Consider the following 21,386-nt stretch of genomic DNA (forward strand, 5'->3'; position numbering starts at 1 on the left):
TAGAGTTCCATTGTTTTTGGTTTTTAACTCCATGGCTTTTTAAGGAGGAGGCACTAATGATAATACCAGACCTGTGAAAGTGAAGTTCTCCATCGTCTGCAGGGTTTCAACAGTAGAACCTCCGTCATCCCGTCGCTTCCTTGTCCTGGGCTCCAAGTTCCGATACAGCGGCCGAACTCAAGCCCAGACCCGCCAGGCGAGCTCCATGATTGACCGCCCTGCCCCTCGCTTCACGCGCTCTGCCAGCAAGAGGCTCTCCCGTAATCTGGATGGAGGTATGACCAAGTCTGCCTTTTAAAACTGTGCTTCCTGCAGGAAAAATCCGTTTCAGTGACCTGAGTTCTGACTTTTCTGCAGCTGGAGAGGAGACTCTCCAGTTTCTGCTAAAACTCTCAGCTTCGTCCAGGTGTGAGATTGATGATTGGTCATCGGTGATTTCTTCTGACAAACCGCAGTCCTCTCAGACTTTTCCAGGTACCAAGAAGTGTGTGGATCCACGCATAATGCCTGTTGGCATATTTGTAACGCTTGCGCTCATCAGTCATCGTGCTGTCTAACTTACTCATCCATTCCTACTTGTTTGCTCCTACACGCTTGTCTCTGAAGGTGCTTGTGTTCTTCATGCTTGACATGCCTGGAAGGTGGCGTGTTGGTCATGACACAGATTTGCCCTTCCTCTGTGATGACTCAGCTTGTTTTTGCCGCTTCAGACTCAAGGAACGAAACAAAGATTCCTGTCACATTTAAACATGCTTGGCTTTTTTTATTTTAGTCTACTTTATAAACTATTCTAGACGTCTTACTACTTTGCTTTAAACACGTCCGATCTAACCTCTTCATAATCTGACTATCCTTTGCCACAGCAGCATAGTTTATTTCGTTTTACTCTCCAGGACTCACCGCCGTCCACTGCAAATGCTTTATATCTCACACTGCTTCCAAAATGCTTATGAAGCACTTAACAGTGGCCGCCATCTGTCAATGAAAAACCACTGCATGGTTTCCATCACCTCGTTCTATCTTTGCAGCCGAGTGGCAGGAGGGGCAGTCTGGCCCAGCAGAAAAAGGCCCTCAAATCATGACCCAGGAGATCAGTCATCAGAGGCCTGACCTGAAAAAACACGATGACTGGTCAACCCTTCTTTATCGTCCTTCAACTTTTTTCCCAGTTGCACCTTCTTTTTTTAGGGAAGAGCCAGGTATCTGCATCGCTGAAACGTACAGACTGGTTTCTGTTGGTTCTATCGTGCACAAAACACATAAAGGTACATATTTTCCCGCTCTGACGTTAGCAGCTAAGGTCAGCCTGGCTATGAGCTCCTCTCAACTGTTGCAACCAGCACAGAAACAACAGGATGACTGGTTCCTGTACTTTGACCGATCTTCTCCCAGGGGGGTCGGAATTTCTCCATGTGAGTTTCTGCGTTTGTAAAAACAAAAACGGCGTCCAGTTTGACTTTGGCCGTAAAAGCATTGCTTTCTTCTTCCTTTTTACTCCTTTCAGTCTCTTCTGTAGTCATTTTCAAGCTCCAAGAAGAAAAGCAGGATGTGGCTGTGGAGGAACAGGAAGTGACCACTAAGAAAGTCATCAAAAGGCTGCAAGAAACTGTTACCTTAGTAGACAATTTGCAAGAGGTAGAAGTGTTGGAAGACAGACTCAGGAAAGTGAGGGACTTGGAGGAAAGGTTGCAAGAAGTGGATGAGATGGCAGAGAGACTTCAGACAGTGATAGAGGAAGAGCTGGGGAAGGAGGAGGTCAAAAGGTTGATGGAAGAAGAGGGGAATTGGGAGGGGGAACAGCAGTTTAGAAGGGAATCAAAGGTGGTGGTGACAAAATATGTTGGGACAGTGGAGACAGATGGGGAGGGTGTGGATGAACTAGAAGAACAAATCAAAGAGGTGTTTTTGAAAGATCTGCTGTCTGAGGAGCAGGAGAGTGACCAGGAGGAGCCACAGGAGGGCCTGTTAGATGACAGTTTGAGGGAGAAACTACAAAAGATGGAACAGGAATGGCAAGAAGAAGTGAGGGAAGCGGGTGGAACCGCTTCTGTAGAAGGGTATCAGGTGTTGGAACGTAAGACCAAGAAGGTGGCTCTTATCACGGGGAGAGGTCAGTCTGGACTAAGATTGGAAAAGCAGGAGTTGGATGAGGAGGGGATGCAGGGGGGAGACCCACAGAGGACTCTGGCTCAGATGGGGGATGAGGACGACTGGTTTATACTGTTCTACCGGCCAGTTTTCAAACCGCCAGGTACAGTATGTTGTTTGAGTTAACAGCTTTAGAGCTTCACTAATCTCCCTCACACTCTGGTATCAGTAAAGCCTTCGTCACAACTGCCCTTTTGGGTGGATAGCGGCTGTCTGCGGGCAAAAAACGGGCAAACCTGTACAGGGCACGCCGGCGGTCTGCATGAATTAACAAGATCCTAGACTGTTCGGTGAGCCTGTTGAGCAAAAATGTGCAGGCTCTTTTCTCTCTACAAGCATGCTGCAAGCGAGAAGTCGTAGCAAACTCTCAAACAACACGCAAGGGGAAAGGAGGGGGAAGTAAGTAAATTAGACTATCAGAGTGTTGTTAGTGTGGGCATCTTAGGGGCACCTACACATCAGCTGCATACCCCATGCGTACAGCATTCGCATGGGGTCAGTAAGGGGCCAGTACTCGCACATCATTAAACACTACAGTGTTATCACGTTTATCACGGGAGTTAAATTCTAGGTGAAATCTGTGCAGTAGGATTACAGCCTGTAAAACCCCTCACTACACTCTATAGACACTTTTCTCAGACATAGATGAACATTTTCTCTCTTGTTTTAAGTCTGAAAGTTCAATCCTTTGTAGGAGAAAAAAACTTATAATAGAATAAAAACAAAGATCTGATCTGATCACAATCAAAGATTGAAGTAGATTTTGGAAAGTTGTACATATTCTTTAAAGGAGACACATAAAGGAGGATATTGGTTGACAAGGTCAACAGCTATTGAAGAAGAACAGTGCGCTGTTAAAAAAATAAAAGCATGCCAAATTGGACTGAAAAAACTCAGCGAGACTGCGAGAAGTGAGCCACGATATGGCCAAGGAACACTGTACTGTGTGGTGTAAGGGCACCATACAGCACGTCATAAACGTCTATTAGCCTTACGGATTCTCAGTGTTACACTTACCACATGCCGACAATAAAACGTTCTATTTTTTAAATGTTTTTTGAGGTGATTGCACATGTCTCAAGACATAACTGTGCTCTCCTTAAGATGTGATGGCTCCAGTCAAGAACCGTCTTGAAAACCCCAAACTGTGACTAAGGTTTTAGGCTTGAAAAAGCCAGATTTAGGATAATCGGCAACTGCATTAACACACTGACCGACTAGAATTTGTTCTTCGTATATGATGCTTCTTCTATCTGCTGTATAGTTACAAAAATCTTTTTTTATTTTTTACAAATGCCACACCTTGCTCTGCTTCTCATACATTGAGCTTTATGGAATCATGTGTTTTTGCTATAATGACCAGCTGATGGAGCTATCTTGGATGGAAGCGACTACATCAGCTCAAAGACTGAGGTCAGAGTGACAGAGAGGCAAATGCATGAACATATCCTTCACGGGCCGACTGTCTTAGGTGGGGTGGATGACTGGTTCATGCTGCTGGATGTTACATCTCGTGCTCCACTAGGTAGAACCTCAACACTTCTGGCAAGCTCCTTCCGCCCTCCTGCCTGCCTTTAATGCTGCCTTTTCTCGACTCATTAGTTACATTGAAGGAAAGAGCACAGAGTGGTGAGAAAGTCTTTGTCTCTGCGGTTGGAGCTGCAGAAGAGGTAAGAGCTGCTGTTGAAGAAAGCCAGTTGATACAAGTGGAGCCAACAACAGATTTCAGAGGAATCTCACAACCATCCGTGCGAGGAAGAGAGGACGACTGGTTTGTTTTGCTGGATTTTATTCCCAAACAAACACCTTATGAGCCTCCAGGTACTTGCTCAAATCTGTGGAAGTCTATTTTTTTATTTTTTTAACAAACCAGTCTATTCAACTTATCGGTTTATGGTATTACTGATTTTGTTTTTATAGTTACTAAAGTAACTCCAGTTAAAGGATTCCTTGTAATCGAAGAAGCAGCTCTAAAGCAGAGGGAAGAGATCGTGGAGTTTGTTGGAAAGGTTACAGAAATACAACAAATGCCAAGCGACAGAGATGATTGGTTTGTGTTGCTGGCTCGTCCTCTGAGAGAACCACTATTTGTACCTTCAGGTACTCCTTTTAGTTTCCTTCTCAGGCTGCTTTTAATTTTTTTAATTCTGTTATTAGCTCTTGGAGCTTACAGGGATTTATCCATGTGTTTATTCCTAGTTCCTCCTGAAGAGCGCACTCAGGTTTATAAAAAAGAACAAATATCTTGTTCTGCTGTCACTGAAGCTGTGAGAGTGGAATCTAGGAGGGAGATGGTAACTGAAGAGAATTTGAAGCAGAGAGATGTAAAGCCTCCAAAGCCATTGAGGGAGAGAGATGATGACTGGTTTCTGCTGCTGGACGTTGTTCCCAAAGATGTGTCTTTTGTGGCACCAGGTACATCTACCATCCACCTGCCACCTTGTAGTGTCCTTGTTTACGTAATCATAATAGGAAATAGGTTTTTCTTAAAGTGTGAATTTTTCTGTTCCAGTGTCTTTACCGTTGGCACCTAAAATCTATGCAGCCGTTTCGACTAAAGCAGAAAGTGCAGAGTCGAAGTATTCGATTGACCTTGGTCTGCTCAAAGCACAGCCTGTAGCGGACAGAGATGATGACTGGTATTCTCTGTTCCAAGTTGATCCTAAAAAGGCACTTACAACCCCAACAGGTATACCCCAAAGTGCATTTAGACCTCAGATGCGTACTTGGAGCACACTTCCTCCAGTCACTCAGGTTCTTTCACGCTTTGCTCGGCAGAAACTCCCAGAAAGATTATTTCGCCAATCGAGGAGACAGTTGAGCCCGAGGTGACCCGTGAGACTAGAGCGTACAAGAAAACAGTAATTGGTGTGGAGAGCAGGCAAGACAGGACAAGTGTTGCTGAAATTAGATGGAGCCAGATGCCACAGCTGCCGGCGACCAAAGCGGAAGACGATTGGTTTGTTCTGTTCGGCGCTGTCCGAGAAACGCCTGCAGTCAGAACACGAGGTACCGCTCACGAATCTGCAAATGCTGAAACCTTAGCACCGGACTGACTTGATTTCTTTATATTCCTGCATCAGACGCCATGATCCAACCTGTTCTCACAGTAGCCCCGCCCACTAAACCAAAACCGACAGTTGTCATGGAAGATGTGAGAGCACCTGCAGCTCTGGTTAACCCGCCACAGTTAAGAAAAGTGGATGATGACTGGTTTGTGCTGCTGGAAATTACAGCTAAAGTATCAGGTATTCTGCCATTGGGCCTGGCTCTTCTCATCAGACTAAAATAATATTCATTAGTAAATATATTTTTCCTAATTTTGTGAAAAATAATAATAAGGAAGTTTTTGCGCTTTTGTTTGGTACCAAAAACTCCTATTGAAGCATCTGATTTTCACCCCTGATTTTTGTCTTCCTTTTTTGCTTTGTGCTCATTCTTTGTCAGCTGCTTTGCATGAGCGCTTTTATTTGGGTGCTAAAGTGGAACCAGGGAAAGAGCTTAGGGCCACAGAGCAGAAAGCACAGCAGAGAATAACCAACATAGAGAGAACGTGGCAGCAGAAGGAGCCCACGCTGCTGCGTCCAGCAGTTAAACAGGACGAGCTGGAGGACGACTGGTTTGCTCTTCTGGATGTGGCGCCTAAAAAATCAGGTATCATTTAAAGGCCGTTGGCGGGGTTCTTATCTATTTATTTTTATTTAAAAAAAAATGGAGCTCTTCCCACGATAAAACCTGGTTGTGTATTTGTGTTAGTCGCTGCCCCCGAGCGTATACAGATCCCCGCAAAGATCAAAGGTCCAGCAGCCCCTGCCCCAACCAGAATCAGTGTTTCTGAGTTGAAACCAGAGTTTGAGAGGCGGATCCTGGAGGAAAGGCGTCCTCCTGCACGCACACATGTCAGTGATGATTGGTTCTCTCTACTAGATGTTGATCTCAAAGGTATTCTTTTCTAAAGTGTTTGGTTCTACTCACACTTGGCTGTCCCTGCTTCATAAAGTATTTACTAACGTGGCCCCTGTTTTTTTGCAATTCTTTTTTTCTCTGAGGAGTTTTCTTGAATGGCTTGATATGTTTGATACTAAAAAGAAACAGAGCATCTGTGACTGCAAGCATGTTTGCATTTTAAAGAACTTTCTTAGATCTCATCATTTTCTGGCTAAACCACATCACGCTTTAGATTTTGCCCGAAAGTGGATTAAAACACAACAGAGAAAACTCAGGAGGACATCTGCTTTTGCCTAACTCGCATTTACCTTATTTCAAGATCCTTTCAAAAAAGAAGGTAAAGTATGCTTTTGCAGCGTTTGCATTTCCCAATTTACAGCTAATCTAAGTAAGTATGATACGTTTTTTTATATTCATATGCTTTCCCCCCCGCTTTGACCTCTGATGGCATGTTCACAGGTGCTCATCCTGATCCCCCCACAACACCAAAGTTCTTTTAATGATTCTTCTCCTCTCTGGATTTTTTTTCCAGCTGTGAGCACACAGAGAGGGGCCCGTCCCGTCAGCGCCCCTGTCTTCTCCCAGGCTGCTTTGGCCGAAGCTGGGATCCCCATGGCGCCCTTCGACCAGCCGCAGACGTCCACGCCCATCAAGACCGGCCGTCTGGAGGAAAGGAAGCTGGAGGTCACAGTCGAAGCTGCCGAGCCCTCAAAAATCGAAGTTGAAGCAGAGGTTAAGGTATGTACTTCATCTGATCACCATCACATGTCCTTGTGATGTCACTTCTAACAGTCATTACACAGTTGGAGACACACAAAGCAAAATAATAGGTACTAGTTTCTCAGAAAAGGGTCAACAATTGGAAAATCAAATAAAAAAAAATGGCAGATCAAGGCCTGATATTTCATACATGGAGATCAGAGGTGTCTCATGTCTAAGTGTGAACTGTCTCTCTGTCTCTGTGGAGCAGAGGGAAGTAGACTCTTCACTGATGTCATCCATCAATGGGGACGTTCAGGTTAGTGTCAGACACAGGCCGCTCCTGCACGTCATCCTTCAGCGAAAGATGCTAATGCATTTCCCTCTGCCGCAAATTTAGCACCAATCTGGGAAGACGCTCGCCGAGGGCGTGCAAATGCGAAAGGTCAGAGTCTCAGCGTGGCACTTGTGTTTTTATTCAGCGCTGTTTATCCCCACCTCCACTCTGACGACGCAGCTTTTCATCCGAGAGCCATAACTACAGCCTCCTCTCATGTGCTTTCATGCAGTATGGGTTCTAAAACGAGACTCACACGCGATTCCATCCTCGTACATTATATTCAAGAAGGTAGAAAATCCCATAAATGCTAGAATAAGTGAGCACTGAGTAACCGGCCCTTCATAGAATGCTTGAAATTCAGTTTGGATTATTCAGAACATGTTTCCATTCTGTCAGTACTTTCCGTTGCTTGCCATTGTAAACACTTGGAATGCACACATATGCATGACTGGAGCCTAGCCAGTGTTTGGTAGTACCTTTATCAGCTGTCACCATTTTATTTTCACCCTACAGACCTTCTTTTGTCTTCCAAACAGTCCTAAGCAGGTTCTATAGGAACTCTTCATGCTGTGCTTTGCTGTTGTAGCACAGCTTTCAGCTTTTACACCCACATATTTGCATGAAATCTTGTCTGTCATATTAACCTGTCGGTCAACTTCATAGAGTGCATGTTGGAGGTTTATTCTGTCAGCGTATTGGAGGACTAAAACCAAACCCACACTTTATTTTTTTTGTTTTCCTTCATTCTTTACAGAAAAGAGCTAAGAAAATTGAGGGTGACTCAATTTATATCAGACATAGCCTTTTAATGCTGGAGGTTTGTATCCGTTTTTTTGGAGATGTCGCTCTCCAGCCTGTCTTTTCTTGCTCTTTAGCTCTGGCTGTTTTAAACTCACGCTTGCATGCAGCATAATTCACGCTCTCTGCATTTGGAAGACTCATCATGTGTGGCATATTCAGTCTAATCTGTTTGTTTCAGCAAAGCGAACTGGGCTATAATCAGGATTCTACTGCAACCAAACTTGCTGAGACACTTCACTTGGTTTATATTCACTCCTCATCACAATTACAACAACTTCTTTTGGGTTCTGATTTAGCCTGTTAAGCAGCTTTGTTTTTATCTTACTTTTTGCCAAATCATGCCTGTTATTTTGCCACAGAAATGCAAATTGAACTTTGGCTGTTAAAGAAAAACCTGAATAATTATTCATCATTTATAACCATGTGTGGCTTAAAGCAAAAACATTTTTTTACCTACTAAATTGTTGGTATAAGTATTTCACTTAATTTACTTTAATTTCTTATACCAACAATTTATTAGTAAAAGAAAAAGTTTTATATAAGTATAAGTCTGAGCCTTTTTTTTAACTGCTCCATATAAATCAGCAAAGTTCAAAATGTTCCCCTCCAAAATGCTTCTGCTGTTATCGGTTCATTTGGTGAAAAATGAACAGGATTGCAAAAAAAGGAAAATATGAAACCACAGCTCCACCGTGTCTGCTTCCATGGCCTCTCCTGCTCTCTGCTTTTGCAGCCCAAACTCTTGAGCTGTTGGACTGCGAGCTGAGCGGCGTGAAAGCAATACTTCAGCTGTATGCTGAGCTGTGTCCAGATTTGCAGATAATGTTCAGCCTTGATAAATCACAGCAACCCCTCCTCAGGCTGTTTACTGCCATCAGATGGCAGTCTGAAAATGAGTCGCTGATGATCTATCAAGAAACAAGCCATTGTGCTTCTGTCTGGAAGAGCAAGCATGGACGTCAACTGCCCCTTATGTTCCATACGAATCATAAATTCTACCTGCTTCTGCTTTTTTATATATCGACAGTAAATAAATACCTAAACAGACTTTTTTTAATCACCACTCCTCTCATTACATCCTCCTCCCCCTTTTCATTTTTTTTTTCTTGTTACCCCCTATTATTTACACATTTGCCCGCTCCTCCCCTCCCCTCCCGTCGGACTTTTCTCTGTGTAGGAGTTTGACAAGCCTCAGGAGGACCTGCTCAAGCATCACGCCAGCATCAGCGAACTGAAGAGGAACTTCATGGAGGCCGTTCCGGAGTCGAGGCCGAGCGAATGGGACAAGCGTCTGTCCACGCATTCTCCCTTCCGCACCGTGGGCATCAACGGCCAGCCTCTGCCCGGCGCAGACGGGGTAGGTCTATCACCAAACAACACTGCACTTCTTTTAGTTTGGAGCAACATTTTAGGTTAGGAAGTGAAACAATTTAAAAATGACTCAAATCTACGACGGAGTTTTAGGGCCATCAAAAAAAACAAAAAAAAGTAAAATTACGACATTTTATCTCGTAAATTTACGAGAAAAAAATTCGTAGATTACCAAAAACAAACAAAAAGTCATAGATTAACAAGGAGAAAACACAGAAGTTGTCTGTTTATCGGAGCATCGCTTGAAGATGAAAGATGTGGAGCCTTTTGTGAAACTTTATTTCCGGATTATTATAGGTTTAAAACAAAGAGATTCTGAACCTTTGGTGACTCAAAATCAGATTATTGTCAGTGGAGCCGGTTTTCCGGGGTTCAGTGTCAGTAAAGCGGAGTTTCATATATAAAATAAGGAGCTCAGAGACACGTTTGGGTGCAGAGGATGGCTGCAGCTTTTATTCTCCTTTTCATTCACAAACCCTGAAGTTCATCTGTCACCTTACGTCATGAACCTGTCATCAGATCCGATCACCAATGCGGAAGTAAACGTCCCGTTATATCATTAAACAACAAAGATGAATGAAAATTGTCTATTATATTAGCATTAGAACGTTGAAAATGCCAAAAAAGTGATCCTCCTCCTCAGACGGAAGCGTCACACAAACGTAGAGATCTTGTTTTTGGTGGAGGAAGAAAGGATTGAAGTGGAAAGCTGCAGGGACACCGATGGCTTCATCGGGCTGCAGGGATCCTGCAAACCAACCATCAATAAATAAATAAAACTTTAATGAATTTTAAATCAAACAAATGAGCTTCCAGATATTTGGAACGTTCAAGCTCATTCAGCTCACCTGTTCAACTGAGTTTAGTCGGTCTGCTCTGTTGCTGCGCGGCGTTCGCCTGCTGCTCTGCATGCTCACTTCCACTTAATATCGTAAATTTACGAGTTTTTTTCTCATAAATTTACGAGTTTTTATCTCGTAAATTTACGAGATAAAAACTCGTAATTTTACTTTTTATTTTTTATTTTTTGGTGGCCCTAATACTCCGTCGTACAAATCAATGCTCTGTTTGGAAAAAAAAAGCTTAATATGAAACAGAAAAATCTGAAATAGCTTCCTCTCTAACGGTGGTTTCGGAATTTTTGCACCAAAATGTATTTTTGTTGATGACTTTTGCATTAAGCTGCAGTAAGTCGGCCTCATTATGCTGTCTCTGTCGACAGCCTGATGGTTGTGTATGCATGTTAGAGCAGCATGCGGTATGGAGTACATGCATGTGAATGCAGAATGCAGCTGGGACTCATCGATTACAAACTCTGCTTTGTTTGACCATGGGAAGGAAAGATGCTGAGTCATCTTTCAGACAGGTGAACTAGACCTCCACAGGTCTATCCTGAATGCTGCTTGCATGGTTCAAGGAGCAGATGGTGATGACCGCCTGCATGACCACTGTCATGAAGGTTTGCTCTTTTTCTTGCATCATTTCCTCTCTCTCTCTTTTTCACCGCCTTTTTTTTCTGCATTGTTGGCCTCTCTTTTGGCGCTGCTTCACTTTGTGTTTGGCTGCTGCTTTCTTCAAGTGTTTCCTTTCTCTTCATTCACAGTTGCATCAAAAGGTCTTAAAGACCCACTCCGATAGAAATGGACTTTTTGCTGTCAAAATAATGAATTATTTTCAGAGCATTTCTTTATTCAAATAGTTGTGAAGATTAAAACTAAAAAATGCGGCTCATTTTTGTATTGTGGAAAATACACCAGGCAGGCCACAAGCTCCCTGCTCCACTGATTCAAAGAGCCCTCAGTAACATAGAGGGGAAGGGGGGGCGGGGAGGGCTGCACCCGCCTGCAACTCGGAGGCAAATTTGCCATGAACTACTGCTGCTCTGCAGAAACTATGTCCTAGAAAAGTTCACAGGTTTTTGGATTTGGGCTAAAAAAACGGCAAAATTATACAAAATGGATGAAAAGATGATCGGAGTGGGACTTTAAATCAGTCATCTTTTTCCAATTACTCCCTAAAAGCTACATGTAAATCACACAAGTGTATCTTTAAAAAATGCATCATTTTGCACTTTTGGAGAAAAACGCCTCCAAACACCGTCGGGACCCCTGATAGTTGTTCAGAAGAAGTCCTGTTTTTCAGCCCTGTTTCTAAGATCTGACTTTACAGAATCCTAACAGTAAAACCTCACGGCTTTGGGAAAAAAGAGCAAATGTGGATGACACTCTGTCTTTTCCCTAACATAGAAAAATCAAAATATTTGGACATGGAAAACAACAGAAATGCATGTTAGAATGCTTGTGTAGTAAGGATTTCCATGATCTGGATGAGGAAAACAAAAACAAGAAAGATTTTTTGTGGAAAGTTTCTGTAACGTCACAATCCGTCAGTTGTATAGTTGGTGTTATTTAACTTTTTAAATCGGATAGCTGAGGATTTTTCAGAATTCCTTCCTCTCATTTCTCTTCCCCCCTTCCTCCTCCTCCTCCTCCTCCTCCCTCTCAGTTTGTCATCCGCCTCCCGCGCGGCCCCCTGCTAGACTTCTACTCCAAACGGAGCTGAGGGGCCGTCTCAACCCTGCGGAAACCCCCCCACTCAGGTGTGAATGTGACCCACGGAGATCGCACCCAGCCCATCCACCCATCAGCCTCTTAGCTTTGGTTTTTTCTTCTTCTCCTGTCCTTCTTTTGCCTCCTCTGCGACATCTCTCCAGCATTGTCACCCCCATCCTCTGCTCCACTCCAAACGCAGCGCTTTTTGTGTCGTTTCTTTTTCTAAGCTTCTGCTGAACAAGACTTTGGTTTGGTCTTTCCGCCACTGCATCATCTTCCTGCTCTCTCAGCCACTTACAGACTTCTCCTCAAAGATTAATAACTGGAAATAATTCATCCTCCGATTCCCGCTGCACATTTTCTTTGTGATGGACATTAAAAAAGAGGAATCTGTTCTCAGAACTACCAACTCCCAAGCTTTGGACTTTGACACTTTAAGGTCGTTTTTCTAGCCCTGCTGAGGTGCGTTTATAGTCTCGTCTTCGGATGCCATTTGGTGCAAACAGAAATTGTGAATTTTCCTAATCAGCAATATAATCTTTCATGTTTTGGGAAACGGTGAGGCAGCTCCTTTCTACTTCATAAAGATCCCTGAATCCCTGACATTCCTTGTTGCATGATTTTAACGACAATCAACTTTGACCAAAGAGTAAAAGCCATGCCATTTATGACTATGCCGCCTTTTTTTCTTCTTCTCAAGTGTTTTTTGCACACGATTAGTGCATGGATGCAGCTTTGTATGAATAATTATTATAAAATAACTTGAACTCACCTTCTTCTGTCATGAACTTTGAGCAAATCTGTAAACCTCAGTGATTCACGTTGGAGAATCCCAAAGATCAAAGCACTCCATTGTAATAAAGACACATGAATAAAGTCATATTAGTGACAGAGCTGCTGCAGTGTATTGTTAGTGACTTGAAGTTTAAAAAAAACACCTGTTCATTATGTAGTATTTTTTTTTTCTTTTTTACATTTTAGGCACATTTGTTATAGTATTTAAAGTAAAGATTTACACTAATATTTGTATCTGAGATAATAGTATATAAAAGTACAGGTATTATTATTTATTCTCATAACTCTTGAGGATGTGGTTCTTTGAAAATACAGGGGTGAAAACTTTAAGCAGGATTCTCTTTTTTAGGGTCTGAGGCTGCTCAATTACATGACACACTCATTTTGAACTGTAAAACAGAACTGCTGTAATGTTTTTATTAAACATGGTTTTGATAAGACCGGTATCTCAGATATGTACAAAAACTCAAATATCTCAAGTTTTAAAGACCTACTTCGATGAAAATGGTGTTTTGGGTGTTTTTAACTTGTTCTTGTTGTGTTTATCTGATGATGGAGGACGTATAGAAAGAAAAATTAAGGTAAAAATTCAGGTGGTATCCTTTTTTACTCTTTATTCAAGTCATTGTGACTCAGGAGGAAACAAAAATGTGCCGTCGGCAAAAGAGCACTTCCTCTGATGTGATGTAGAAAGGACGCTGGGCGGGGCATTAGCTCTCTGCTGCGCTCCATTCCAATGCATCCACTTGTAGACGCCTAGATCCACGTACCTCTATGTTTTCCTCGTCGAGGCTGACATCCAGCCGACAGCTGTATGTCAGGGTAGCTCTGATTTTGCTCTTCATTTTTTTTTTTTGCACTGCTAATGTTAGGTTGGGGGTGTGAGCTAGTGGGAGAGCATGTAAACAGAGAGCTCTCTGCAACAGGAAAGGTGGGGGAGTCGATCCCGCCCATTACTTAGAGGTGAATTTCTAATGAATTCCTGCCGCTCTGCAGAAACTATGGATTCAAAGATGACCGGAGTGGGAGTTTAAGTACCTTCAATACTAGAAGTTATTATTTTTACTTCAAAAGCAAAAAATGGGAAAACTAAATGGACATTCAGGTAAAATGTATACGAACAATTTTATATTGGAGGCTAATGAGATAATAAAGCAATGTTAGTTTTGTACGTGAAACGATGGCTTTAATGATGACTGTGTGTGTTAGACTGATGTTTTTGCATGCAAACCTTGTCCTTCCAGATGATCACACGGTGACTGTGCTTGTCTTTTTTAGAGTGAGTACATTAGTCCACTGTGCGCTGGTTCAGATTCTACTCTCGAGGAAGCTGCTGGTAATTTGGACGTTTCAGAGCCGCCCAGTCCCACTGTGAGCCACCACAGCCAGCCTGATAGGGCTGACGCCTTCGACTGTCCTCTCGAGGAAGAGTCCTTGAATCAGGAGGAGGTGGTAGTCTATGAGACGCTCTTGGTGCCGCTGGTAGAAGTGGAAGCGGCGCAGCTGGGTCCATCCTTTGACTCCTCCTGTAAAGCTTTAGAGTTGATCCAGGAGGAGGACGAGTCAGAGTGCTCTGTGGGGGTAGTGGGATCTGCCTCTGCCTCCTATTTCTGGAGCGATGGTCCGCAGGTCGTGCGCTGCTTTCAGGTAGTCATCGTGGGCTGACGCCCAAATCTCTCTCTGCCTGACTCTTGGCTGCCGCACTGCTCCCTCGCAGCACGACGACAAAGCATGCAATTCCTACATCACACCTGCTCTGTGAATGATCGCACAGGCTGCAGAAGCATTGCTCAGCGGTGCTCTTAAGTTCTTGACTCTGGTGATGGATCGCTCTCAGATCAGCACGCTCCAGTTTGACACAATGTTAACAATAAGCTCACCTTTCCAATCACTCAAGTCTTTTCCTAGCTTCTCATAACGGTTGGTGGTGGGAGCGACATAAGTGATTGCCTTGATTTAAAAAAACCCAAACTAATTTGGTGAGATGAAAGAGGTGGTGGAAGGGGGAATGCATAGGATTTTGACTGTGATCTGTTGCTGTGAAGGTGCACAGTAGCTACACAGCAGCTCACGGGGCTGTGCTCCCATTCACAGCCCCCTCTGGTGCAGACCCAGACTGTCACCATCACAGCTGCCTCCACCTTCTTACCCAGTGACATCTCCACCAAAGAGGTCCCTATTGTGCCCACCAAAACCTTCACCTATGAGTCTTCAAAGGTAGGGGGCTCCAGCACCTGCTCAGCCAGGAACCTGTCTGAGGGTACAGGTTTACATGCAGGACACGCCAAGCTGGCAATAAGATAAAAATACGCGGTGGGACGGTGCTGAAGCACGAGGCAGAGCTCCGCGCTCCGTGATGACAAGTCTGCATCCTTTTTTCAGCAACTGTTACTCAGTCTTCCCTCCTCTTGGCTTCCCAGGTGACAGCCGAGGAGGAGGACAAGGATGACTCGACAGTTTCCACCACGAAGACCATCTCTTCAGAGTCGACCTGTGGAAGCTCAGTCACCACCACTAAAATGTCAAAGGTCAGCTGCATTCTCCCCGCCTCTCACATTCTCCTCTTCACACGTCCCTCTCATGTGTTTCCTGTTTGATCCTCGCTCAGGTTGTAAAAAGCAGCTCCACAGAAACTCGCGTAGAGAAGAGAATTGTCTTAAATGCTGATTCTGAAACGGACCAAGATCAGGTACACGCCATAAAAAAAACAATCATTTTTCTTCAAATTCTTAGTTGCACCTGAGTTAAACTTCTACAACCATTCATATTATATTTGATAAACACATTTCTGAGACCCCAACCTCATTAGCATGATTCAACCTACATTGAAAACCCATTGCATAAAACTGGTGTTGTGTCTGAATTCCTTCACTACTCACTACAATGTGCACTACATAGTGCGTTGGGCATTTTCTAATCGAGTGCCCTAGAAATTAAAAAAATCAGTTTGCATCGATGCTCACTAGATTGGTGAAAATAGACCATAATGCATTGGGACTGAACAATTTTTGCCCAAAAAAAGGATTTAAATGTATTTTTTTAATAAACCATCAACTTTTTAATTTTCAGAAGACAGTGGACTTATAAAGGATCGGTGCAAAACGCTCATATCAATTAGATTTTAACTTTGTGAAATCAATGATGCCATTTAAAAAAAAGTAGTGAGCATGGTGTCCAAATTGGTTTTAAAATCCATGGCACTACATAGTCCCGCACTATATCATTTTTTAGTAGTTATGGGTTAGGGTGGGAGTTCAGACACAGCCTTGGTCCATGTTTTCTGCCCTGTAGTACTACATCATTCCACTAGGGGCAGTAGAAGGGCTTTTTCCTGTTTATTTCAAAATGGTTGCTTCTGTGAAATCTTAAAAACACTCAACTCTATGGTGATCAATTTTTATAATGACCACTTCCTGTATTGAAATGATGCAACATTTGTTGATTTAATTCTGTCTCATCCAGTTACATGAAAAATGTGTGAATTAAATTTGAGACAGTGGGTAAATAAGGTGGTTTGACACGTGTCAATATTTTTACATATTAAACTAATATTGTTGTGAGCAAAAACGTACCAAATTACCCAATGCATCATAATTGATGCTATCTATATGTCATAAAAAGGTTTTGAGTTTTTTGTGGATTTTATCAAAGGGTTTAAAACATCTAAATTCCCAAAAAATTGAATTTCCTGTCAATTCTTTAATGCAGTGGCCTTTACAGGGTTATTGTGGAATAAAAATAAGTTGACTGGACTTGAAAATTGGTTGATGACTATTTTTTTAACAGCTTAACCAAGTTTCGGACTCGCAGTTTTGTTTTTTTCTAGTATAAGCATCTCGCAACAACAAAAGAGTTAAAGGGACATCCGTTTCCTTATCTCACTTCTGCCACCTTCCCTTGTCAAGAACTATCCATTGAGTTAAATTGTTTTGTAATCTGTTCCAGGAGAAGCGTGGCGGCGCCTCTGCATTGTAACCACACCGCTTGATGACCACCGCCACCATCAACCCCCCCCCGTTTGACTGCATAGCTCCACACAGAACACTTTTGTTTATGCACAAAAGAAAGATCTTCGACATCTGCACCTGGAATGAGTTTTTATGGAAGTTTTATTAAGTCATATTTCAAAGTAATTTACAATTCAATATGAAATTCAGGCTTGGAATGTGAAAATACATTTTGCAATTTAGAAATTAACATTTATATTTACAATTCAATGTGACCATTTTTCAAAATAAAATATTATGACTCAAAAAAACTTCCAAAGATTTTTGGTTGTTTTCCCCCCCCAACGAGCCAACATAGGCATGTAGGGCGGCTCTTTGCTGATCTGGATTTCTGCAACTGGTTTAAAAAAACACACAGCGTTTTGAAATGAGTGATCTTAAATGTGTTTGCTTGAAAAGCTTTTATTTTGCTAGTCCTTCTGACATGCTTTGGTTTTATACAAATACAGCTTTTTTTTGATGAGTCATTCTTAACAGCATTTCAGTACGTGGTGCTGCTAAGAGCAGCTTAAAGTAATATCTAGAAGTAAACTCTATTTTTGTTTGCTTGCTCGTTTATTTAATTCATTTTTAATGAAGTGACACACCTTTTCTGGATATGTGAACGTGAATATTCTGTGCTGAAATTTGGCCAGTTTTCTTTTCTTTAGAAGGCTCGGTTCACCTCTCAGGTAAAAAACTTGAAACTTCTCTCATCTCCAACCAGCCATGAACCAGAAGCCTACGCATTCTTGTCAAATCTCAACTCAAATGGATCTATTTTGAGACATTTCTCTATTTTATAGAAGAGTGCTTTTTTTTTACAGTATTTGTACAAATTTGAGGTTTTTCAGTTACTCATATCCATCTACTACCAAAACCGCCGAGCTCATCTGGCGGTCTTGTTTCCCGTCAATCATGGATTTCCTCCTTGTTGTCAAAGTGGGTCAAACGTTCCCGCTCCATGGAGGTTCTGCTGGCTCTGGTCTGTTTATTCTCAGGTTTTGATATTTGTAAAACCACAGACCTGCACACCGATTGTATGAGGAATGTCTCCGTTTTGTACATCCATCTGTGCTTTTATGTCCGGTCAAGTGAGGTCAATAAAGTTTGTCACAAAAGTCCAACACCTGTATGGGATGAAGGCAGCTGCCCGAGTGCTCGTGGCTCCTCCCCCTCCTCGTCACTAGCGCTCGTTTTGTCCTGCTTCTACATTAATTTATTTGTAAAGTAGTAATTGTTTCACGTAACTGTGATGTACTGTGACGTGGGGCTTCAGCTAAATGGAAATGTCGCATCACCTGAGCTTGTAAACTCTTCGGTAGTTTGAAGTAGACGCCCCCCCTCACTTGTGGTTTTTTGACCCTTTATTTTTAGAAACCCAATCTGAAGCCATTGGTATTGTAGCAACAGGAATAACAAAAAGACACAAACTTCTCCTGGAGGAAAATGTAGAATTTCACATAAAAGGGAAAATAGTTTTTAGTGAAAGAAAATATTCTTGCTTTGTGACTAACTCCTGTCTTTTTATGAAAAAATAAAAACCTGAATGATAGTGTGGGATGTTGGACTGTCTTTAAAGCACAAAACACACACACACACACACAACAGAATACATTTGTTGTCCAAGAAATAAACATTTATTTGTCATTCACTTGTTCGATAGAATGCTATTGATTTAATACAAATACACATTTAGCAGGAAAAATAATCTTCAAATAAATAAATTCCTCTAAGCTAAAGTAAAGAAAGACGCTCTATCCTATGGATTTTTTGGAAAATGGCACTTTTTTTTAAATAATATATTTTACCAAGACAAGTACAAAAAGAACATTCTATAATCCAATCTGTGCAGTTTACCCCACTTTAGATTAAAAACAGCAAAGAATTCTAATTCTGAAAGTCTCATTAAGGCTGCGGCTGATCCATCCTGTTACAGTCAAACAGCAAATCAGCCTAGAAGGTCTTTCATTTCTGACCGATCTCCCAAGAGACAAATGAAGCACAAACATCGTAAGGATGAACGCCGTCTGCTGTCTAGCTCCGCTTCCGACACATTTCAGTTCAAAAAATGTAAATATTTGACGACTGTTTTATCAAACATTTAATTCACTGCTTTCACTCCCAACGACGGAGTTCATGTACGGCTCTAGCGAATCGTCTTCACGGGGCTCTTGAAACTCGATGCAGCTTGAAGCTGAAGCTGATAGGCCATCGGGTGAATTTTGAAACCATACAGCCTAAAAGACAACAAAGAATTGTTTAAAACTCTGATTTTTAGATGATTTGTAATAAGGTTTGGTTCAAAAATGAAGCAATTCTGTGAAGTAAACACTTCATTTTCACGTATTTCTTTTGCCTATGTGAGATAAGTCCTTAAGCATTTCTAGACATTAGTGTCAAAACTTTTCCCCGGACACCCACCTTGGCACAAACTGGTTGGCTGGTCGCTTTGGCCGATACTCCGGGTGCACCATGAACAGCATGTGAGGGAACCCGGTCCCGAAATAGGCCCCGTCCGTGTGGTGGTGCCTGGAGGATTTGGGCGTGTACACGTCCATGCATTTCGGACAGTAGAGCTTCACCATCGCTTCTCCGGGGATGTCTGACAAACCTGCCCCCGCCGGATGAGAGTCATTACAAAAAGATTCACTGAAACCACTTTTAATAGACAAAAATAAGGATTCAGCTCACCAATAGGAAGCATCGGCTGATTTTCACAATAAACTCGAGGACAATAGCCAAAATCTCCTTGTTGATATTTTTCCAGCTACAGAAAATAAAAGGAAACGTCATTTTACTGATAAAGTCTTAGAGAGTTCAAGACTCTGACGGGACTTTGCAACAATTCACCATTTGGGCGATGCCTCTGTTAGTGAGGATGTAGCGAGCATGTATGAGTCCGTACAGCATCTCTGCAGCCTGCTCTATCAAATCGCTCTGGTTTGGATTATCTTCAAGCTCCTCGTCTGGTAAGAACATGAGACAAATCCACGTGAAGGGACTTTCATTTCCACAGCAGGACAGCACATCCTTCACAGCCCACCTGGCTCCAGGTCCAGGATCATGTCCAGAGCCTGGCGATAGTGAGGCACCTGCTCGTTCAAACCCGTCAGGTTGAACTTATCTTGTATATAATCCTCATCAACCTGCAGCAGAAGGGAATGACTGCAATGATGTGAAAGCATTACACAAGAGCTTAGAGAAGTTCAGTCAGTTAAAAACACAGCGGTATAGCCATTTCTTTTGTTGTTTTATTAATCAGTTTTTAACCTTGAAGTGTGTTTTTTATATATCAGGGAAAAATCAAAGGGCGTTCAGATTAAAATAGTAGTTTTATCTGATATAAACTTCAATGCTGCAGTGACATGTTTTTAAAAGGGGTATGGTTCCGTAAAACATGTCTAATAATAACTAAAGAAAAAAAACATTTGTGGAGGACTAAATGGTGTGTGACGGATCACAGACCCACAAAAACACAGACACAAAACAGCCCTTAGCAGCATCATGCTGGTGCGAGACCCCACCAGGAGTGATAAGGATGAACTGAAGAGATAAGGACGAGTTAACAAAAATACAAGCGTCAGTTCTCCACAGACGCCTGTGAAACAGAGCAGAAATAAAAACTTTCTTTTTGGTGGAGAGAATGCGAGTAGTGTTTAAAGGTGTAAATCTGCAAATATCAGATGTTTAGAAGAAACTTTGGTTCACAAATGAATTGATTTAATTTCAGACGTGGCTAATGGTTTGACATATCACTTACTGGTAATTAGCTCTGATTTCATGTTTGTGAGTTAGAAAGGACGTCATATTAACCTCGGTCACGTGTTGTAATCTTATAGATTGAAAAAAAAAGGCTATTTTCTCTTTGTGTTTGTTTTATTTATGCATTGTATATTCATAATAGTAACAATAACACATTTGCAAATCTCTCTTCGTTTTCTAAAGGTTGAAGGAAGACTTTGTGGATCTTGCTGCGTTATAGTCTATGAGAAATAGAGCTAAATGGCATTTTTAAATGTTGAAGGTTGCAGATGCCTGGTTTATTAAGAGGATGAGGAATAGTCCAACACAAAGTGGACATGTGGGGTGTCCTATAGAATGTAGCCCATCTACGGCAAAATATAATGACTGACTCATTAAGAAAATCCTGGACTGAAACCTACCTCACAGAAGAACTCATTGCCCCTGAGTCCACAGAACCAGGATATCCAGGACACTTCTTCTGAGCTGCTCATCCTCCTGTTCAGCAGGAACACAGCGGCGGTGAGCTGTTGCTACACACAACTGTACATGCTAGCAGGCTAACTACCACACAAGCACACTCATTTTCATAAAGACACAGCATTTGATTAACGTCAAAAAAGTTGCGATTAACTTTAGGTGTACTTTGAACGAAAGTTATGATAAAACAAGCTTTTCCTGACATTAGCCTGCTTTGCTAGCTCAATATTTACGAGCTCGCTTGCGAAATAACGTTAATTTTGGAATCTAATAAACTATATTTTCAAAAGAGATATATACGGTACTTTTCCCTACACAAATAAAAAAAAGGACGTCTATGTTAAAAAAATTAGGATCATAAATTCATTCGTACTTACTCTCCGAGTAGTCACTGAAGCTATGACAGCTTCCGGTCTGTCCGTGACGTCAAATTGTTCCGTTCATTCTTGGTGCACTATCGCCACCAAGCAGAACGGAGGGGAAGTCTCATGATTATTGTATTCATTCAATACAATAAAATAT

General features: G+C 42.1%; 2 protein-coding genes across 19 annotated transcripts in view; one reads left to right on the forward strand and one right to left on the reverse strand.

Annotated features, from left to right (window-relative positions):
• LOC101156915 overlaps nucleotides 1-18,195 on the forward strand; it is a 22,286-nt gene extending 4,091 nt beyond the window's left edge. Inside the window, exons 9-32 of one of the 16 annotated variants that reach the window (XM_011485129.2) lie at nucleotides 103-275; nucleotides 358-474; nucleotides 1,029-1,199; nucleotides 1,293-1,412; nucleotides 1,505-2,251; nucleotides 3,512-3,673; nucleotides 3,751-3,969; nucleotides 4,069-4,248; nucleotides 4,348-4,563; nucleotides 4,661-4,837; nucleotides 4,927-5,157; nucleotides 5,232-5,396; nucleotides 5,596-5,802; nucleotides 5,905-6,090; nucleotides 6,629-6,834; nucleotides 7,064-7,114; nucleotides 7,196-7,240; nucleotides 7,890-7,952; nucleotides 9,114-9,293; nucleotides 13,933-14,301; nucleotides 14,749-14,871; nucleotides 15,075-15,182; nucleotides 15,263-15,343; nucleotides 16,600-18,195. In XM_011485129.2, the coding sequence (XP_011483431.1) occupies nucleotides 103-275; nucleotides 358-474; nucleotides 1,029-1,199; nucleotides 1,293-1,412; nucleotides 1,505-2,251; nucleotides 3,512-3,673; nucleotides 3,751-3,969; nucleotides 4,069-4,248; nucleotides 4,348-4,563; nucleotides 4,661-4,837; nucleotides 4,927-5,157; nucleotides 5,232-5,396; nucleotides 5,596-5,802; nucleotides 5,905-6,090; nucleotides 6,629-6,834; nucleotides 7,064-7,114; nucleotides 7,196-7,240; nucleotides 7,890-7,952; nucleotides 9,114-9,293; nucleotides 13,933-14,301; nucleotides 14,749-14,871; nucleotides 15,075-15,182; nucleotides 15,263-15,343; nucleotides 16,600-16,629 (4,327 nt within the window). In that variant the 3' untranslated portion in view covers nucleotides 16,630-18,195. Of the gene's footprint in view, nucleotides 1-102; nucleotides 276-357; nucleotides 475-1,028; nucleotides 1,200-1,292; nucleotides 1,413-1,504; nucleotides 2,252-3,511; nucleotides 3,674-3,750; nucleotides 3,970-4,068; nucleotides 4,249-4,347; nucleotides 4,564-4,660; nucleotides 4,838-4,926; nucleotides 5,158-5,231; nucleotides 5,397-5,595; nucleotides 5,803-5,904; nucleotides 6,091-6,628; nucleotides 6,835-7,063; nucleotides 7,115-7,195; nucleotides 7,241-7,889; nucleotides 7,953-9,113; nucleotides 9,294-11,812; nucleotides 12,808-13,932; nucleotides 14,302-14,748; nucleotides 14,872-15,074; nucleotides 15,183-15,262; nucleotides 15,344-16,599 lie in introns of those variants that run through there. The other 15 variants (XM_023963946.1, XM_023963947.1, XM_011485130.1 and 12 more) reach the window with 15 other exon arrangements.
• Nucleotides 18,196-18,261: 66 nt separating this feature from the next.
• Nucleotides 18,262-21,339, reverse strand: LOC101175345 (casein kinase II subunit beta). Of its 3 annotated transcripts, none has more exons than XM_011485141.3 (7): nucleotides 21,242-21,339; nucleotides 20,807-20,882; nucleotides 19,687-19,808; nucleotides 19,494-19,609; nucleotides 19,335-19,410; nucleotides 19,065-19,254; nucleotides 18,262-18,880 (listed from the first exon to the last, which is right to left on the reverse strand). In XM_011485141.3, exons 2-7 carry the CDS (start codon nucleotides 20,821-20,823, stop codon nucleotides 18,790-18,792), a joined length of 612 nt encoding a protein of 203 aa, XP_011483443.1. In that variant the 5' UTR covers nucleotides 20,824-20,882; nucleotides 21,242-21,339; the 3' UTR covers nucleotides 18,262-18,789. The 3 variants fall into 3 exon arrangements, with proteins under 3 accessions (XP_011483443.1, XP_004077859.1, XP_023819730.1); XM_004077811.4 differs by having other exon boundaries at nucleotides 19,687-19,789; nucleotides 21,242-21,338; XM_023963962.1 differs by having other exon boundaries at nucleotides 19,687-19,789; nucleotides 20,807-20,879; nucleotides 21,242-21,262.
• Between the last annotated feature and the right edge of the window lie 47 nt (nucleotides 21,340-21,386).

This window comes from Oryzias latipes, chromosome 16 (assembly GCF_002234675.1).
Source record: "Oryzias latipes chromosome 16, ASM223467v1".
Taxonomy (NCBI): Eukaryota; Metazoa; Chordata; class Actinopteri; order Beloniformes; family Adrianichthyidae; genus Oryzias; species Oryzias latipes.